Consider the following 19967-nt stretch of genomic DNA (forward strand, 5'->3'; position numbering starts at 1 on the left):
AAAAGGTGGAAAGTAGGCTCAGGCTCCCAACATCTCAGCAGGAATGGGTCCAGCTTGCGAGCCCTAGCCTGTCACTAGCACTGGCATTGGAATCTCACTGGCTAGTCAGGGGAACTGGGCTTTCCTACAGTAAAGGACCTCAGTAGCACTCTGAGGGAATCTCTGCCTTGAAGACTAAACTCTGTCCTGGTACCCTGTGGATTGAATCTGCAGACTGATCCCCTGTACCCCTGTTGTGATTATCCAGAGGAAGGAGTAGGATTAGGTGTGGAATGGGAAGTTGAAGCCCTGTGGAATCTGTGTTTGGTCCAAGACCCCTGGCAGTGTGTTTAAATATCTGTACCATGGCCAGGCTTGTCTTCGGAAATGTCTAGATCATGGAGCTTGCCCATAAGGCTCCTAAGCTCACCTGATGGTACCACATACTCTATCCCCCTCCACCCCTGTCCCAGGCTGATTGACTGACATCTGGGTAACACAGAGGACAAGCTGGTGCTAAACAGCTGCATTTGGGGATCCATCCAACATGTTCACTTTCTAACGAGCTAATTAATGTTCTCTTAGTCTTGCCTCCTCCCCATCTCCACCTCCAAGCACGCTTAAACTTCTGGAGACTTTTCTGGCAGTAAGGAAGCAGGGCGTTTGTTCTTACAGTTTCCTCCCCTTGCCAGTCAGAACGCACATCAGAGAAGGCACTGAGGGCGGCATCCTTACTTCCTGGTGACTCCTGCCACAGGGCCCAGGGCAACGGCAGCCCAAGAGCTGGGGCAGACTGCCTTCTAGAGAAAACAAAAGACTTGCAGGAGGTGTGGCACATCTTCTCACTCCCTGCTGCCAGGGAAGACACCTTCTGTGGTGACAGCGTCTGTCCTCGTGTGCTTTCAGGGTGTATGAGTCTGTTGGTGTGATAGGATGTGACAGGGTCTCACCCGGGAGAGGGGGCTGGTTCGAGCCTGGTGCAGGGGCCAGAACTGTCCTGGCGGACAGATGCAGGCGGAGTCCAGGACTGGAGAAGTCCTCCCGGGAGGAGACCCTTCTGAGCACTGGGGTTTTTTTTTTCTTTCATTATTATTTGTGAGCCCAGGCAACAACTATAGGGAGTTCTTCCCAGAGAAGTGTGGACATAGGTGAGAATTTTGAAGCCAGACCTGGCTTCCAGTTCTAGACACATGGCATCTTAACTATCTTTTGTTTTAGGGGAGTTATTTAAGTGCTCTCGTTAAGTGTCCAACGAAAAGCAAGGTGACTGGCACATGACTAAGGGATGTACTGAATAAATGGATATGTGTATCTGTAGCACCAGAGACACAGCAGGCATTCAGTGGCCTTAGCAGGTCACAGGTTAAATGAATGCCATCCTTTCGTTACTAGTGTTGTGTGCACTTTCTAGATGAGAGAAGTTAAGATACTCCACCAAGGTCACACCGTGAGGCAGTTGCAGAGTTGAGGCTCAACCCCAGCTACATTGATCCGAATCTTCCACTAGGATGGAGACCACATCTGGAAAGGGCTCTGCTTGGAGGAGGTTTGCTAGTTTTCTTGCATCGTTCTCTGGAACTGTCTTTCCTAGAGGTCTCTTGGAGGGGCGATGTCCAGGGTGCTTGTGGGCAGCCCAAGCGTGCTTAACTATTTCCTGGACCCTTAGAGAACTACTGAAATCTTGCCCTCGGGTGTCCCTTTTCTGGACTTTCAGGTCCTCATTGATTCTCAATCCAAATCAGAAGGGGCAGTGTGACTTGCTGAACTCTGTTGGGGCCCAGTGTGTGGCATAGGGCAAACCACACTTCTCAGGGGTGCACCTGGGAACCTGCATTTCCTTCTACAGCATCTCTCCCAGGCACTCCCCATCCTGTCTTCCTCTTCTCATGAGCCCTCTGTTGCCAACCCTCCGTCTGCTGTTCAACCTGCCTTGGCAGTGAGCTGCATGGAAGCCTGACAGAGGGTGGTGACAGAGGATGCCTTCAGCCTCATTTCAAAGTGGCTGCTGATCAGGACAGCTGCAAGGGAGACTTCTGGGGGCTTCTGTCTTATGCTAACTCTGACTGGATCTGGCTGTAGCTCTCCCCTCTGGAGACTGGTACCGACTGAATTGCTGGGAGGCTAGTGTTTGGTTAAAAATGCTGGCAAGAAGCTAGTGCTTTTTAGTAAGTCCCTGCCACCCCCTCAGCCTTTGTTTTCCAAGGTGCTAGTGTTGAGAGGAGAGACATTGGGTGTTGCTAACCGATGTATGATCCTGTTGGCACCCTCAGGCCTGTCCCCACCTCTCAAACCACGCAGGGAAGTTGCACTCAGTGATCATGTTGCTCTGGGGTGCTCTCTTCTCTCCCCTCCTCCCTGGCTTCCAGAGCTTCTGTGACGACGTCAGGTAGGAGGTGACCAGTGCCTACTTTGCCTGTAGATTCCAGCAGGGAATGCAGCTCCATGCCATAGCTGCTTTCCAGCTCTGTCCCATCCATGCTGCTCTTTCCCCTCCCTGTGGCCAGACTGTGTCACCTGCCACACACCACACCCTCCAGCTGGAACGGGGGTGGGGGGTGGGCGATGCTGGTGTTTCCGCTTCCCTGAGCATCTCCCCCTTTCTCATCATCCCATGGTGCCTTATTGCTGCCCTGACAGCGAGCCCCCATGTGGGCTTTTTCAGCACCGCCCTGCTATTTCAAGAGCAGGAGGCATGGGGAGTCCATGAGTCACCCCCCAGGTTGCTTGCCCATGGATGTGATCCACGGTGGGTTCAGAAAGAGACTACTGGCTGCTTCTGGGCCCAGGCCTTGCCGTTTGACTCCAGATGGCAGGCAAGACAGCTCGGGCACCACACTTCACCAAAGACAAATCTGACTGTTGAACATTTTCTCTTCAGGTCTGGGTCTCTCTGCAGGAAGGAAGATGACAGTCGGGAGGGGAGCCACCGTGAAGACAAGCACTCACAGGAGCTCCGAGGAGCGGCTGGCAGAGAGGTGTTTGTGCTGATTTATAGGAGCCAAGGGCTGTGAGAGGGATGTGGATGCTATCAGCTTGGTGGATTAAATGCCCATTTACATTGTTATTGACATATAAATTATCTGTGCCAAGCAGACAGTGAGGCAGAGAATTCCTGGGGCAGGGATGTGGCACACGCCCCAGGACATGGACTCTTCTTTGCCCAGATCTGTCCTTTGGGCTCTTGTAAAGTGAATTGCAGACCTGAAGTGAAACTCTGCTCCTCATCCTCGAGATGTCAGTGGCAGCCTCCTTCATCCCCAAGGCATCGCTGGCCAGCCAGGTTCCCAAGTGACTTTCAAGAAGATGGCAAGAGCTTTGAAGAGATAGCACAATCTCCCTTCTGGTGGGACCTGGTCTGGTGTGCACAGGCCGCTGTTGTGTGGGTCACTTGGGTCTACTGTGGATTTAGAATACCGTTGAAGGAGCTTTTATGCCCGGGAAATGGAATCGATTTCTGAGTCAAGCCAACAACAGAAGAGAAAGCCTGTCACTCACGGACTGGAAGACCAAAAAAGGGTAAGTGATAGAACTTTGTTTATTGTTGGCTGCCTGGAGGAGGAGTTGCTAGGTGCAACTTAGAGGTGATCGGTTAGCAGAACCATGTTCATTGATCAGACCTGTCTGTCTCTTTCTGCTTAGGAGCTGATGTGGTTGCTCCCGACTTTGGTGTTCTAGTGCTGTTTTTTGCTTTGGGTCGTTAGTGGTTAATACTTGAGAGGAATGTAAAGAAGGAATATTTTAATGCCCGAAACTAGGAAAGCAAAGACTTTACACACTTTACAGAAGCTAGCAAAAAGTCCTGGTGTTCTTAAAGTCAATCTGGGTTCCTTTGTGCTGCAGTTGTTCTGGGTGTGTGTGCACACTTTGCCTTTCTGGACATGGTGCTCCTTACTGAGATGGTTTTGTTTAAGGAATTTTTTTGTGTTTTCTACCTGCTCTTGCGTATAAGGATCAAAAATGCGCCTTGTGACCTCTCTGGTCCCGTTTGTGAGAATGTCACCGTCATTTAAAGTGATCCATTGAGTGCAGGTCACTGGCTATGATTGGTTTGAAAGCCACAGTCACCCAAGACTTGTGTCTGCCGACTAACTTTCAACTTTTCTTCAGAAACCAGGCACACTAGGGAGACCCACTGGCATGCTGTAGCTGACAGTTCAGAAAGGAACCTGAGGCTGAGTATGGCCAGGGGCTAGCAAGGGTTAAACTTGTTAATGTAGAACCAGTGACTGTATTTGTCTGCAAATGGACCAAGTGTTTTCATTGAAATGTGGGGATGGTACCCAAGCTTGTAGCATTCTATCCAGGTGATGAGGTACCGTGTTCCCTCCCCTTGTGAGTTTCAAAGATCAACTCTCCCAGTGTGTAATACCAATGGCTTTTTAACCCTTCCTATTAGATTTTAGCTGTGGTGTGTGCGCGGCGCGCATGTGCGTGTGTGGACACAGCTTTTGTATTGGGATTTACACTGTCTTTAAAGGATACAAATAAATTGAAAAACATCTTAAAAACACAAACGCTGACTCCATTCCTTAAAGAAAGAATTGCTCCAAAGCCTGGGCCCCCTTGATTCAAAAAGAATGCCTCCATCTCAGGCACCTAGATAAGTGAGATTTGTTTTGTGGAGCTTGATTGCCAAGTATAGAGCCTGCTAGACCTTCTGCTCCAGTTTCAGTGGGCGCGTTCCCAGAGAAGGAACATTGATTGCAGTGAGCGGCCTGAGGAATGCCTGCATTTGACAGAGTGTCAGCCAAGTTTCAGATCCAGACACTTAGCCGAGGAACATTTGAGACCTCTGATACCGTAGAAAATTTTAATTGGGCTGGTACACTAAGATAATATGCAATTACGATGGCTCCTCCTTGGCTAGGTGTAGCTGTTTGCATTTCCCATCTGTTCTTGGCTTGGGCTGGGCTGGGTCCACATGTGCCACCGAGCCTCTGGAAGGAGAATACAACCCCAAGTGAGGCTCGGCGGCAGCCGGGGTAACATCAATTGGTCATGCTCAGCTGACATTCATTTTAACTTGAACTCTAGCCGTCATGGTGATTATTAAATTTATAATGATATATGTAAGATCCATTTTAATGGCTCTCCATGCTCGGGTGAGCCCTCGCTTGTGCTGGGAAAATAAAGCTTAATAGAGTATTACATTTCATTTTCTACTGAATTTTCTGGGCAGAGGTTGAAACTTGGCTTAGGAGGAATTAGATTGTTTTCTCCGAATAAGTCTGGGCTTCCAGAATCCTGCCACTGCAGCCGCTTCTGTTGGCAGCGGCAGCTTCTGCTGTGTGCCTGTGTGTGTTTGTGGGTAAACACACGTCCCATTTGCGTCAAGTGTGAAGCTAAACAAGCCTCACAGCATGCAACCTGGAATGTCCTGTCCACAGGGCTGACAGGCAGCTCTGCAGTGTTTGGCTCCTGCCTCAGAGGAGCAAAGAGCTCCTCTTTTGGGGGGACTGGCTGAAAAATCCCACAAAGACAAGGAATCTGCAGGGGGGATTGCTGGGAAGCTGGGGAGCTGGAGAGCCTCCACCAGCTTGAGTTACCCATGGGGCCTTAGTGAGATCAATGACACACAGACACAGCAGAGGGCTAACAAGTTGAACTTTTGCTGTATTTCCTACTATCATGAGCAGCAGGAGATGCTTCCTTGTGCTTGGTGGTAGCTTCATTTTGTTTGCCCTGTGGATGGAGTGACTTGTTCAGGGCCCACCTGGGATGTGGTCTTTGGAGACCCTCATTGTGTGGGTGAAGGATGCCATGGTCTGCAGGAGGAGGAAGCTGAGCTCACATCCTAAAGCTGCTGTAGGTTTGTTAGATCCAGTATCCGGTAAAGTAAAAGCTTCTAAGGTTTCAGATTGGTGGATTTTTATGCATTTTATATATGTAATATCTCTTTCTAAAAAAATCAATTATGTTTTTAAATGTGTGTGTTGCCTGCATATATTTATGTATCATGCGCATGCTTGGTACCCATGGAGTTCAGAAGAGGATGTTGGATCTCTTGGAACTGGGGTAGGCGATGCCTGTGAGCTACTATGTGGGGCTGTAACTGAACCCAGGTCCTCTGTAAGAGCAGCAAGTGCTCTTAACCACTGAGTCATCTCTTCAGTCCAAGATATACATCTCTTGCTCTGTGTATGGTGAACCGAGTTGAGATTAAGGGGCTTCTGCCCCAAGGCAGGTTCTCTGGGGTGGAGACCTAATGGTGAGCAGCTGGCCCTGAGAAGATCTGGAAGTAGCTGTAGTTTCAGGTCTGAACCCTGTAATGGGGGCAGGTGTCTTTCAAAACTCACAAAGCTCCTCCCTCCAGCGTTGGTGACATCCCCGGGTGCCACCTATGAATAGCAGATCCCTCTGCCTCTCTGTCAAATTCAAATCTTGTGCTGAGTAAGGAATCAGGCAAAGAGGCCCTGGGGCTACAAATCAGCCCGGACAGAAATCCAGTTGCTTGAGTGTGGCTGTGTGCTGAGAGTATTTACCCAGGACGAAGGGGAGAAGTCAGACTTCCCGACAGACAGCTATTGATCTGTCATGGGAAGGACTTTTGAATTGATCCCCTCACTTCTCCTTCTGCACAGGACTGTGCGTGTCCTCCGCCGCAAGCTCTCCCGTGGAGGAGGGCAAGTGCTGGAAAAATAAGCCTCGTCTCGGGCCCTTCAAAGAGGCTTGGTGACTGAGAAGTGACAAGGGTAGCTTAGTTTGAATATTCTTCAGGATGTCACCTACTCAGCAGGAAAGCTTCCTAGAGCCAGTTTTTAAAATGGCTTTGGAGAGGGTAGACTCGGGCTTCATGTAATTAAAATTTATAGCATTGGCTGAGCTGCTCCGGATGGTAACCAGCAGCGTCCCACTAAGAGGCACGCATCACTCTGCTCTCCATACCAGCCTTTCCTTGTCCTTTGTGTACCACCCTGACTGCCCTGTATCTGTAGCCTTGGCCTATAACCATTTGCCCTAACAAGGACACTCCACTTTACCTAATCACCCCTTCTAAGTTGGCCTGGCATCTGTCTCCTCTAACTTCTGGATTTTTCCATTTCTAATTTCATATCAAAGACAGCTAGCATGGAGGGTGCCATAACATTCTGGCCAGTTCTCTACTGCACCGTCCCCTCCTGGCCAGGTGACTCTTACTTTAGTTCTTCCTCAGACCACTGTGTAGGGTTCTTTTTAAATCTGTTTGTTCATTTCATTGTTTTTCCAGTGTTAGGGATCAAATACCGAGCCTGGGCATGATAGCCACCCTAGCACTGAGCGGTTTGCTCAGTCTCTTTCATACAAGTTTTCATAATCCTTGTCACAGAGACAACAAAAACTAGGTTAAGGGTTAAACAGCTTGCCATGTCTGTGAGCTGCAGAACTTCACCGAAATCTTTACCTCTCTGTTAAGTTTCTAGGTCTAAATTTTTAAAATGATCTTTTCAACTTTTTTGTTGTTGTGCATAAATGCACACCCTTATAAGTGGGAGGGGACTCACGTGCACACGTGCCCCCAGGCATGCATAAATACACACACACACACACACACACACACTCTCTATAGTGGAACTGGTCCACATGACATCACACGGATATCCCTCGCCCAGGACCGTGACCATGGTAGTCTATAAATCGCTTGACACAGCCTTCCCAAGGTGAGTTGCAGGGCGGTGGTAACACAGATCTTCTGTAGAGGAATCTTCCTGCATCCAGTGGACTAAGTTCTGAGGTGCTACTGGTAAAGCTTGGGTCTGGGGAGATAGACCCTAATGCAACTGGAGGGGATGAGGCCAGAGCCCACCTTCCAGCTCTCTACACTAACTTTTCTAGATTCTTGGTCCAGACGCTGTGCTGATGCCTCCTGTAGCTGGGGATGTAGCTGTTGCAGCTTGATCTGCCTTCTGGCTGGCCCACCTGTCTAGTTTGTATGAATGGAAGCTGTGTCAACTGGGTGGTCAGGGTTGGATGCTGAGGCTGCACAACAGAGCATCTCACATATCAATGAAGAGAGAGATGGAAAGAGTCCAGAGCTGTATGTGATTCAATCAGTGGGCTGTGAGCTATCATTCAGGTGCAGGGCAAGGGAAGAGGACTGAAGTGGGGCAGGCTTGGTACCTGTCCTCATCCCTAGTAATCATAATCCATCTATTCAACACTTGTTTATGAGAGGATGCTGGATTTAGGTAGTGTCAGTTCAAGCAGATAGTAGGTGTCATTTTCTTTTGAAGAAGTCAAGGAAGTCTCCTTGGAGGATAAGTAACCCAAAGTCTATTTGGAAAAGAGGAACGGGGGGAGGGAGGAAGACTGAGCAAACAGATCCCCGAAAGTGGTTGCTCTCTGGTGGGGCTGCAGCTGGGGTTACCACGATTAAAGATTGAATCTGTCCTTCCAGAATTCATGTTTTAAAACCCTAACCACCACCCCCAATCCCCACCCAAAGGGACGGTAATTGGAAATAAGACCTTTAAGAAGGCAGTTAAGGTTCAACAAGGTCCTAAGACTGTGGACCTACTCCAATAGGATCTGAGTCTTATAAGGAGGAAGACTCCCCAGGGATGAAGCACAGAGCGAGGCCATGTGAGGGCGGACGAGAAGGCTGCTGTCTGCATACCAAGGAGGGATGCTGGAAGTTGTGAGCTCTTTGCTATCCAGCCTGTAGACACTTGAGGCACTGCGCCCTGAAACGTGCTCTAGCTGGTAGAGCGTTGCTGTGGCAGCTAATGCAAGCTGAAGAGAAAGAGGACACGTTAGAGGCCATATGCCCACAGCTGCCTCTTCTGGAAGTGCCCTGAGGACACTCACCAGCTCTGATGTCCCCTCGACAACATAGAACCCCAGAGATGAGGGGGTGGTTTTTTTTTGTTTTTTGTTTTTGTTGTTTGTTTGTTTGTGTGTGTGTGTACCAGAGGATATAACCTCCAAAACAGCTCCCACTGTCCTTGAGACAGGATCTCTCATTGGCCTAGAACTCACCTATTAGGTTAGGTTCACTGACCAGTGAACCCCAAAGAACCTCCTTTGCCTCCCCAGGGCTAAGATTGCAAGCGTGTGCCAACTATGTCTAGTTTGTGTGTGTGGTGGAGGGGGGCATTCTGGGGGGTCGAACCCAAGTCCTTGAGTTTGCAAAGCAAGAACTTTACTGCTTATTTCTCCAGGCCCTGGCTGTGACTTTCTAAGACCTTTGAGTACACACACACACACACACACACACACACACACCCGTGACCTGCACCTGTCGCAGGAAAGCAACTGATGCTATCTCCATTTGGTGTGAGACACAAGAGCTACAGGAAGACACAGGGCTGGGTAAAGAGCACATGGCCCATTAACAAAAGTAGGTGGCCCTACCCCTGCCTTCCCTTCCCCATGGACAGTTACTTTCCAGGGAGTGAAACAGCCTTCCTCAGTCAGTAGAAATGAGTTTGTATTTTACCACCTCAGCTAGATCTCCACTGGGGAAGAAGACTTGATAGATTTCTGGAGATCTCGTCTGGATACCAGAACATGTGGATAACATTTGCAGGCCCTTCATATATGGCCACACCTCCTTTCTTTACAATCCCCCAAAGTTTTATGAGGACCCCTCGGCACACCAGCATTGGGTTCCCTCTTGCCTTCCTGATCTGCCCACACGGGCTTCCAGAAAACAAGCGGCTGAGCCCTCAGACTGGAAGAGGGCAGGAGACCTCTTGGTAAGCAGTGAGCAGGGCTGCATCGCCTGCATCTTCAGCTGGTGTTTGGGGCAGACACATTTGTCAAAGACTTCCGCCAGCCACTAACGTCCGAGACCTCGCTTCCCCCCTTGGTCAGTGCTGGTTCCTTTTGTTCCTGCTTTAAACTAGCCTTGGTGGAGCTTTAAATGAGAAGAGGACATGTAGCAAAGCCACCTCAGTTGTTCCGTATTGTTACCCATGTAGCTATGGGACTTTTTAATGTTAGAGAATTTATCTAACCTTTCTAGCATTCGTCTTCGAGGTGAAATTTAGGAAGCTACTAATGGTACGTGGAGAGAACCCCGAGACATGTCACTGGCCTTACTTAGCACAACATAAGCTATTGCGTGAAAGCTGTCAGAATTCCCAGCCTTGAACTTCCCTGAACCTGGCAGAAACCCTCTCAGTGTTGTAGTTGGGGAGTAGCTGAGTGACATCTGGCACTGGGGTTTGCTTTTGGTTAATTGTGGCCTCACAAAATTCCTTCTGGCTTAAACCTCTGCTGCTGTGCATCCTTCTGGAGTCAAGTTCATGGCCAAACCCTCTTTGCGTGGCACTGTTGTCGGGACACCATTGATCCCATTATTCCGCATGCCTCTCGCATGGGGGGTCGAGGCTTCTATGTGGGTCTGAGACGCCCTTTGCAGTTTGAGTTTTTGCTGCTGGATGACTTTGTGAGGATCATCTGCTGTGATTTGTGGCACCCCCTAAAAGTCAAGCACCAGAAGGAAAGTCTGCTTACCCAGAGATGCATTTCAATTCTTCAAAGTTCTCCAGAGTCACCCAGGTTCCGTTCTCCCGCAGCTTAGATCAGATTCCTGCATGCCTGGGGTTTGAATCAAAATAATGACATCCCCGACTCCCATCTTCAGGGCATTAAATTTTAATCTTCCTTCTCTTTGGGATAATTAGAAAGAGAGAGCTGGTCGTGGGGGCTGGGAAGCAAACTGGGAATAGACATGGGGGCAGAAGCCAAGCAGGGGATTTTGTAAGGCAGCTTCTTCTGAGGCTAGGCACCAACTCTGGGGACTTGTGGCTGCATGCTGAATCCATTTGCAGGGACGAAGGACTGGGCCTGAGGCCGGTGGCAAGGAGGTCAGGCCAGGGTGGCTTCAGACAGGGACCTGGGGCCAGGGCTGTGCATTTGCACTAGGAGGGAGATTGAGAAGTCCCCTAGGGTGATCATGGGATTGTTGCTTTTGCTAAGCTGAGTGGGCAAAGATTAAGATCCTCAAAGCCATGCTTGTTGCCAGCACCCATACTCCTGGAAGCGCTAGGCACAGGGCCTTGTGAGCTAATAGTCTGCATCTTGGTCATAGCTAGTTCAGTCCTCTGACCTCATCCCTTGTAATGCCATCACAGAGACAACAACCAGGCTATCCAGGAACAACAGAGTTCAGATTCCTGTTGACTTCAGAGGTGGGGGGGGGGCTCCTTCTGGGTTCCTCGAAGAGTAGGTTAGGATGAGATGAGAAGCCTCTTGGGAGAGTCTACGTGCACATCAAAATATTTCTCTTTTTTCCATCTGTGGTTATAATTTGAAATTTCAATAAGCCAAAGTCCTCAATGACATGCACCATCCTCATGGGAAGCTACAAAATAGAACAAAGCATCGTAGCTTCCAGACCCCATGCAACTTAACATGTGTATCCTGCGTGCTGTGGATTGCTTAGGTTGGCTCTTGCCCGGGTCATTCAGTTTCATGGTGGTTTCATCAGGACATGCAGTACAGTGTTTTTCTAACAGCAGAGGACCCCCAAATTCTCGTCGAATGGATGGGAGACAGTAGGCATTCTGAATGGGAGTGGGCACAAAGAGGAGTTAGGACTCCACTTTGGTTATGATCTAGAGTTGGTGACAAAACAATAGCAGGCAAGAATGGAAAAGGTCTTAGCTGTCTGAGTGTCCGAATAGAGAGAGGCATCTGGTCTGAGGGCACTGCTTAGGTGTGGCTGGATGGCACTCGTGAGTTTCTACACATGGGGGAATTCTGAACTGTCTCGCGATTATGAGCCTGCCGTTCCTCTGCTTCTGCCACAGATGTCCCTCTCTTTCTGAGCTTCCGTGTGTCTGTGGTGATGGTGACCTAGGAGGTATTCATTCTGCAGAGGTCTGCGTGGGCTAACTATTGAGAAGTTCAATAAGAACGTGATTCATACGCACCTCAAAGGGGAAGCACTGAGGAATAGGTCTAGAATATCTCCTTCCAGCGTTGTAGCACAGATGAGCAAACTGAGAATCTTGGTGCGGGGAGCCTCTGTTTCCTTGGGGAGGATCCCACCAAAGTCCACAGAATGCCAGCAATGCAGACAGATGACATAGTCATTGGTAGAGAAACACCTAAGCTCTCCTAGAAGGAAAAGTCTGTGGAGCTGGGCTTGTGCTGCCCTTCATCCCAGAAACTCTGAGAAAATGAGAATGGTGACCAAGAGAAACATTCTTTTTTTGTACTTTTTTAAAAATATCAATCCGAATTCCCGCTCCCTCTCCTCCTCTCATTCCCTCAACACACCCTCCCACCTCACCCCCCTCTAATACTAAGAGAGGGTAAGGCATTTTGCTTTGTGGAAAGTACAAGGCCCTCCCTACTGTACCTAGGATGAGCAAGGTATACATCCAAAGGGAATAGGATCCCCAACAGCCCAGTACATGCAGTAGGAATAAATCCTGATGCCACTGCCAGTGGCCCTTCAGTCTGCCCCAGCCACGCAACTGTCAACCACATTCAGAGGGACTAATTTGGTCCTATGCCTGTTTCTTCCCAGTCCAGCTGGAGTTGGTGAGCTCCCATTAGCTCAGGTAAACTGTTTCAGTGGATGAACCCTTCATGGTCTTGACCCAAGAGAAACATTCTGAGCCTAGAGACCCATTCAGGTGGGCACTGGGTCAGACATGCCCCCACGAAGAGCCCGCCATCAGATAGCTTTAGGTGCTGACACCTCTGTGGTGTGGGGTTCACTTCTCTGCATTTCCCACTGCTCCAGCCACCATCCCTCCCTGTCCCTTTTCCCCAGCCCCCCTTCCTCTGCCAATCTTCAGGGCTAACTCTCAGCAGCCCACCAGACCTCATCGGCTCCACCCTCACTGTCTGCTCCTTAGCAAAGTCCTTGGACCATCTTATCAACCCTTCCCTCTGAGTAGGTTTGGTGACAGACTTCCTACTTTACCCTAGTCAGGCTCTGTCTGTTGGTTCAGTCTTGACAGCTATCCTGACTGAAGCCTGCCCAAGCCAGCCTTAGCAAGAACACCACTTTCAAAGTCAGGCATGGTAGTGCACACCTGTAATCCTAGCACTTGAAAGGCTGAAGAAGGAGGATTGAGGCTAGCCTCGGCTATCTAGTGAGACCTTGTCTCAGAAAACAAGGCAATGAGAAAAAGCAAAGTAAAAAGGGCTGTTGTCAGTTTAGTAAGACGTTCCCTTCCCCCAATATCTGATCAAGTTTTTGGCCATTCCTTGATGAAGAAGTTGTGGGTCTGCCTTCAACAAGAATCCTGTTAGGTCAGATTAGCAAGAAGCCCCCTCTGATTTTTGCCTAACTTTCCTCAGGCCCCTCACTCTGCTCTGGCCACACAGGGCCCGAGCTATCTTTAATGTCTTTAGAGTTGAACCCTGCCTCTGTTTCTCTTTCGATTTCTCTCTTGTTATGGTCTTGAATAAACTCTTTTTTTGTTTGTTTTCTTTTGTTTTAACAAGCACCAGAACATTTACATTTTAAAACAAGATTTATTTGTATTTTAGTGTTTGTCTGTGTGTATGTCTGTGTGCCACATACACATGCCTGGTATCCTTGGAGGCCGGAAGAAGGTGCTGAATGTCCTGCAATTGGAGTTGCAGCTAGTTATGAGTTGTCGGGTAGCTGGGAACTGAACATTTTGCAAGAGCAGCCAGTGAGCTGTCGAGCCATCTTGCTAGCTCAGAATATTCCCGTTTGTAAACAAAGCTGAGCTGGAGAGATGTTGGCCTTTGGGTGTGCTAATTACTGAGTTCTGTGCCTGTGCCCTGACTCGTCAGTTATGGCTAATGTCAGGCAGTCACATGGTGTAGAACCTCACCATTGAGGGTGAATCCCTCCCAGGAGGCGTGGCTGGATGGGCAGTGATGGGCATCTCCATTTAATTGGATAAGATTTGACATAAGAGGGGCAGAAGACGGTGAGGGGCAGGAGGCATACTCAGTAGTAAGTGGTCCAGAAATTGTCTTGTGAACGTCTTCCTCTCTGGACCATCTCACAGTGTGACATCACATGAATGAATGTCATCGCGTGGATTACCATCAACCCCATATCTCCTTAGGTTTCATAAGCTGACAAGAGGAACATAGCAGACGCGGCAAAGCTTTCCATGGCAGAGAACAGGAAATTGGATGGAGTGGGATGAACTTCGGCAGTCAGGAGTCTGGGTTTGGATCTTGTCTTGGCTGTTGTCTTTATCTTAGGGAAGCCTCCAGACCTCTCTGCCTCACCTACCCAATGGAAATCCTGAGAGTTTTATTTATGAAGCACTTGATATATGTAAAGTACTTGATGCAGGAGCGCCCAGTGAGCTCGCGCCTATGTGCATCTCAGCTCACACAGAGCTTCAACACTGCGATTTGCTGTTGAGGGTCTTGTGGGTTCCTTGTCTTCAGGAGTCTGAAAGAGCACCCTTAGTTCTGCTCTTAGCTTGAGCTCCCAGTGATACAGCTCTGACTTGGCAGTCACCTCTTGCCCTTGTTCCTTCTTATTCTGCTCTGACATTATTACAACTTTTTTCTGGAATTTGGATATAGGTCGCTTTTAAGGGGAACCTTATGCTTGAAAGACAGGGCTGGTTACAGCCTCAATGTCTTTTGTTCTGGACACCGTCCATGATATTGAGTTATCGTAGCAAGCTGAGGGAGCCAACTCACTCTGTAGATAGAGATCGAGGGGGCTTGACAAGGTGAGTGGCGGATGCATGCTTTCTCCCCTCCCGTGGCCATCAATCATTGGCAGGGACCAGATAGGGCAGCGAGAAGGAAACAGCAAATAAGCGGTTTGCATTACTCAAGCCACATGAAGCCCGTTGCCTGTGGTAATTGAAAAATATCTAATTTCTGCTGCATCCCTGGAGCATCTTCCCCATCGGATTCCTGTGGTGTCTCCAAATCTTATCAACACATCTGAGGAGGTGGCAGGAGGTGCCTGCCAGAGCTGCTCTGTGAGAAAAATGGGCTGCTCCAAAATTGATGCTCAGGAGCCCAGTTGCCATGGTTCGGGGTAGGAGGCAGCGACAGTGTGGCCTGGGGTAGAGAATGGCTGGGGGTGGATGGGCCAGTGCTGAGGGGAGCCATTGTGCCCACTTTAGAGATAGGGGATCAAGCTGAGGACTGCAATTCCTGAATCCCTTTTCATTACATCCTATCCATAGGCATCAGTTCACCAGTGGCCTCACTCCTGGTCCATCTTTACTCTCTGTCTTTCAATTGATTCACTTTTTAGAAAATTGGGCTTGTCACAAGGGTCATCAAATGCCACAAGTGGCATTGTGGGTTTGATGTACAACTTTCCTTTCTAATACATATTTAAGTAAAATTATGATCATAAACATTTTTAAAGGTCCCCAATGTACCTCTTAAAATGATGCTGAATATCACGAGGTATACACGGATTCCAGTGTGGGAAACAGTGCCCCATCGTACGAAGACTAAGCTTGCAGACAGCATCTACAGTAGCTTCTATTATTGAGCCCTACTATATAGCACACACTGCAGAAACCTCAGAGGGCACAGACCATCGGCTCCCAAGCCTGGGATTCGAATCTGCTGCTTTTCTGACGCGTGATCTCCTGGCGAGCCCTCTGTGCCTCGGTTTCCTCACTGGTAAAATGGAGAAATAGTGGTATCTCCCTCTGGACTTGTTTTAAGCTTGAAGTAAGCCAACAACACTTGGGACCATGTCTGAAACGTGTAAGCATTGCGTGGGTACAAGAACACAGAGCCGCCGGGCGGTGGTGGCGCACGCCTTTAATCCCAGCACTTGGGAGGCAGAGGCAGGTGGATCTCTGTGAGTTCGAGACCAGCCTGGTCTACAAGAGCTAGTTCCAGGACAGGCTCCAAAACCACAGAGAAACCCTGTCTCGAAAAACCAAAAAAAAAAAAAAAAAAAGAAAAAAAAAAAAAAAAGAACACAGAGCCTATGGTTTGATGCATTGCTCTCTGCGGGTCAGACTACCTTGGGCTCTCTCCATCCCTTTCAGAACTGCAGCTCCGATTCCCTTCCTGCTCCCCAGATCCCAAACAACTTTAATATATCTCATCTTTGTGAGTGTTCTTCTGACTTCCAGCTCATAGGCTGTGCTAGGGAGCTTGCTTTCCCCCACCCCTGCCCCAAGAAAACCTAAAGAGTCTGACATTCCCTTTGTTCTTAGGATCTGAAGGAAATGGCTAAACTGCAGGGTTTGTGTCCATTTAGGGCCCTGTCATGGCTACCTATGGCCATGATTGTCTCTCCCTCTGTTCTTCTCCTTCCAGGCTCCATCACAGATAAGGCCATGAGCTTATAACGTGCCCAATAAAGTCATTCTGGAGGTAAATTTCATCTCATTTTCTACAGACCTACCTACCTTTGCCTTCTACCCAATAGTCAGCATTGGCATTTGTTCACCTGTCCATCCATCTGTCCACTTAGCCATCCGGTTCTCCTACCATCTGACAGCTAATCAACAATGAACACACGGCGTAACAGCCCCCATTTTATCTTTACAGCGGTTGTGTGACGCGATCCTCTTTGTTTAGAGTCACTGGGTAGAGTTTCCCCTGGAGCTGGCTAGAGGATGCATATTTAAACCCAGGTGCTCTGCAGCCAGTCACCTCGATATTTCCTACCCGCAGAGCCCGTTGGACAACCGCGTCCAGACTGCCTCCCCTCCCCATCCTGGCCAATCCCCTAGAGCCAACTGTCTTGAGAATCTACTTAATTCTTGTGTTTCCAACCAGGAACTTTCATTAGATCCCACATAATGACTGATAAATCCCGTGGATAATGACTCAGTTCTTCATGATTGCCTGTACTTCAGGTGTCGAACCCAGCTGCTGGCTACCCCATCTTTCTAACTGGCTTTTAGTCAGGGGCTTCCATGACCACTAACTCTTTGGGCTTTATCACATCCTAGACAGGCTTACAGAACTCTGGAAGAAGTACAGAGAGTGAGGGAGACGGGAGGGTCCTCAGCCCTCTGCAGGCACATAACCCCCTCAGTACCTCCCTTCCGAATGGTCACCATGCTGGGCTTTCCTCCCAGTTGTTTGTGGTTTTGTTGGGAACCACATGGCAAAATCTTGGCTGATTAAATCCTGAACTCCATCTCTAGCCCCTTCCCTCCTTAGAGGTTAGAAAGTGATCACATGATTGGTCTCTCTGGCAGCCGGCCTCTATTCCTGAGACAACTAGGGCCTCGCTGACAGTCGTCTCCTTATTAAATAACAAAAATATAAATAAATAGAAAAAAGTACAAACAACAGTTACCAAAAATTAATTAATGATGGTCGATGCTCTCTTTACCCCATCATCTAGGAAGGTGTCAGCAATTTGGATTATCTGTGCTAGGAACCAGGGAGAGGGCATACCACAGAAGCCATAGCTAGTGCCCTTACTGCCTTCGCATGGAAGGAAGGCTATGCCATGACAGCCACACACTGCCATTTATCCCACAGGCATGTGGCTTAATCATCTTCTGGGGCCAACTGAGCCTGGATGACAGAGAGCAGCCGGTGTCACTCAACCTGTCCCCCTCATCCAAATTTGATTCTAGTTCTGTGTGAGCAGATGTTCAACTATTACACTTTGTCATAATATTTGTGTCCCCCACACTGTCTTCCCAAAGCCCAGGAGCTCCTGCATGCAGAGGAAGGTCAATATTTACTGGAGCAGAGAGCCACAAGGAGTCCACGGTGACCTCAAGCAGACAGCCGTCACTGTGACAAAATGAGAGCCAGGTTCATTCATGGATCAGTTCAAGTCTCAGGAGCTAAAGACTTGTTTCCAATCATATAAAATAGTGATCTACATTATAGGTGATAACACTGTGGAATTCTTGCAAATAACTTCACAAACAACTGTCATTTCTTGGTTACTTTTCACGAAGTTGTTCTCTGTGGGAAGCTAGGTTTCCTGACATAACACTGTGGGTTTTGGACGGTATTTGAGTAGCATGTTATGATCTGTGGCCCTAAAGCTTTCTTCTTAGGGCAAGAAACACATCTGTTTCTCTTTGGGGGAGAACTCGGGACCAATGAACCCAACTGGGGTGATGTTGCAGGTGTGTCCAGGGTGTCAAGGGGATGGCCATAGCTGTGCTTGGGTATCAACAAAGCAAGCAGTCAGGGCTCATTCTTTACCCAGCCCCCACTCCTCCAGCCAGCTGCCCCTGGCCACTCTTTAAGATGCAGCTCACACTTTTGCTTGATGCCCCTCTGTCTTCTCTCGTCCTTTCTTCTCTGATTCTCTTCAGTCCCTCCTTTGTACTGCAATTTTTTTCTTGCTACCTGCAGCAGCGTTTTACTGAATCCCTTTCAGGCTAAGCATGTCAACTCCGGGTGCAAACGACAGAAATCCCAGCTTGGCGATCCGGCTCAGCAATCTTCAGAAGGTCACCCTTCCTCTGAGTGACTCGGCTTCTCTCTTTGTTAAGTGGAGATAACTATACCTATTCTGTTCAGGGCTTAATTGGAGGGTCAAGGTGAACGCTGAGTGAGAGCTGGGAGATGGTAACCGTGTAGTGGGGAGGATGGCCAGGAATGGTGGCAACGGCAGCCAGAGTCGGTGCTCCTGCAAAGTTTATAAGGTGCTGTCAGGAAGAAACCTGCTCAGGGCTAGTTTCTTCCCCCAGAGCTGATCTTATGCCGAAGGACAGCAATGCCCCGTAGTTATTCCATGGGGTTAAGCGGGATTCAGAAGTAGGCTTCTGTCCCCTGTTGGCTCTATCCAAACGATATTCAAATACACTTAGCTTTTGACTGGTACTTCATCCCATTCTGCAGAGGGATGGCTCAGTGACTGACGAAGGGTTGATCATGCTTGTTTTCCTGGAGAGCTCAGCTTCTTTCCAAGGCCGTGTGTACTTCCTGCCTCTACACTTGGTCAACTAATAACTTCCCAGAATGAACTTAAGCCTAAAAGGGGGTGTCGCCATCACTGATCAGAAGGAAGCGAGAGTGGCCCGCGTCTAGCAGCAGCCAGGGAAGGAGAACTGGGGCAGCCGAGGGTGGGAGATGTCAGCTGTGGAAATTATCTCTCCTTTCACAGTTACTCCAAAGAGTTCCAGCTGCCCCTTCCCCTGGGGGTGACCTTTGCCCTGAGCCAGCATGATGGGCCCAGCTGGGGGAAGGAGGAGCTGTCATCAAGGGTCAGGTTACCAGTCTGGTCAGCATGACGTCAGAGCATCAGCTTGGCTCACAAGAGCCCCGTGCTGCTGAAGGAGGCAGAGAAACACAGCTGTGTCCTCCACCAGAGCCCTCCTGGTCCTGAATTCAGGTAGACGCATGATAGGCTCAAGATGGCCTCCCCGACTGCCTCTTTTCTGCCCAGCTTTTCAGCTTGCTCAGGAGATCAGTTTGTAGTTCAGATGTGTCAGAAGCCCCTGGCAGGAGGAAAACATGGACGAGGAGGCTAACGGACTTTAAAGTATTTCAGAGGAGAAAGACAGAGGGATGTCCTGCAAAAGCTAATGGAATCAAACCCCAGTGAAAACCCAGACATCTTAGAGGGCAACCAGGCCCACATGCTTCCCAGCTTGTCTGTAAAGCAAGGGACAATCACACTTCCCAGGGACTTTGGCAGTCTTTCTCTAGGAGGAAGCCCTGGGTCCATTTGAGAGTCACTGAGAGAGCCCTGGGAATGGACTGCAGAGAGGAAAGCTGGGGGTAAGAGAAACCCTCTTCCTTTCCTCCTCAGTGTATCTAGACAAGTAGCTGAGGTCGCTGGCTGCCGTCCAGCGTCAGCTACCGTGTCACTCCTGTGTTGATGACTGTTCTTCCCTTTGCCTGGGGACTGTCTAGTGCATCTTCCCTTTGATCCCGAGAGCTCTAAATCCATGGCCGTCATCCCACAGACAAAGCACCGTTGTTTCTGGAGGCATTGAACCAGGACTTCGCCCTCCATTCAAGGACACAGGACCTTTGTCATTCTCTTGGCCCCTCTGGCTCTCGTCTGAACTTCTGTTTCTTCTGCCAGGAATCCCATCTGCCATCCTGACCTATTCACCTGCCCGAGTTGACTTCTGTGGTGGCGCTTGTCACATGGTAGTGTGACAATGAGCGTGTCAAGATTTCAGGCT

General features: G+C 49.1%; 1 protein-coding gene across 1 annotated transcript in view; it reads left to right on the plus strand.

The window, feature by feature from the left end:
- The first annotated feature begins 3335 nt into the window (after positions 1-3335).
- The window catches only part of Nav2 (neuron navigator 2), a 635485-nt gene continuing 618853 nt past the window's right edge, over positions 3336-19967 (plus strand). The window contains exon 1 of the mRNA XM_057756590.1: positions 3336-3495. Within this exon, the coding sequence (XP_057612573.1) occupies positions 3421-3495 (75 nt within the window). The 5' untranslated portion in view covers positions 3336-3420. The remainder of the gene's footprint in view (positions 3496-19967) is intronic.

The sequence above is a fragment of the Chionomys nivalis genome, chromosome 23 (assembly GCF_950005125.1).
Source record: "Chionomys nivalis chromosome 23, mChiNiv1.1, whole genome shotgun sequence".
In the NCBI taxonomy this organism is placed as follows: Eukaryota; Metazoa; Chordata; class Mammalia; order Rodentia; family Cricetidae; genus Chionomys; species Chionomys nivalis.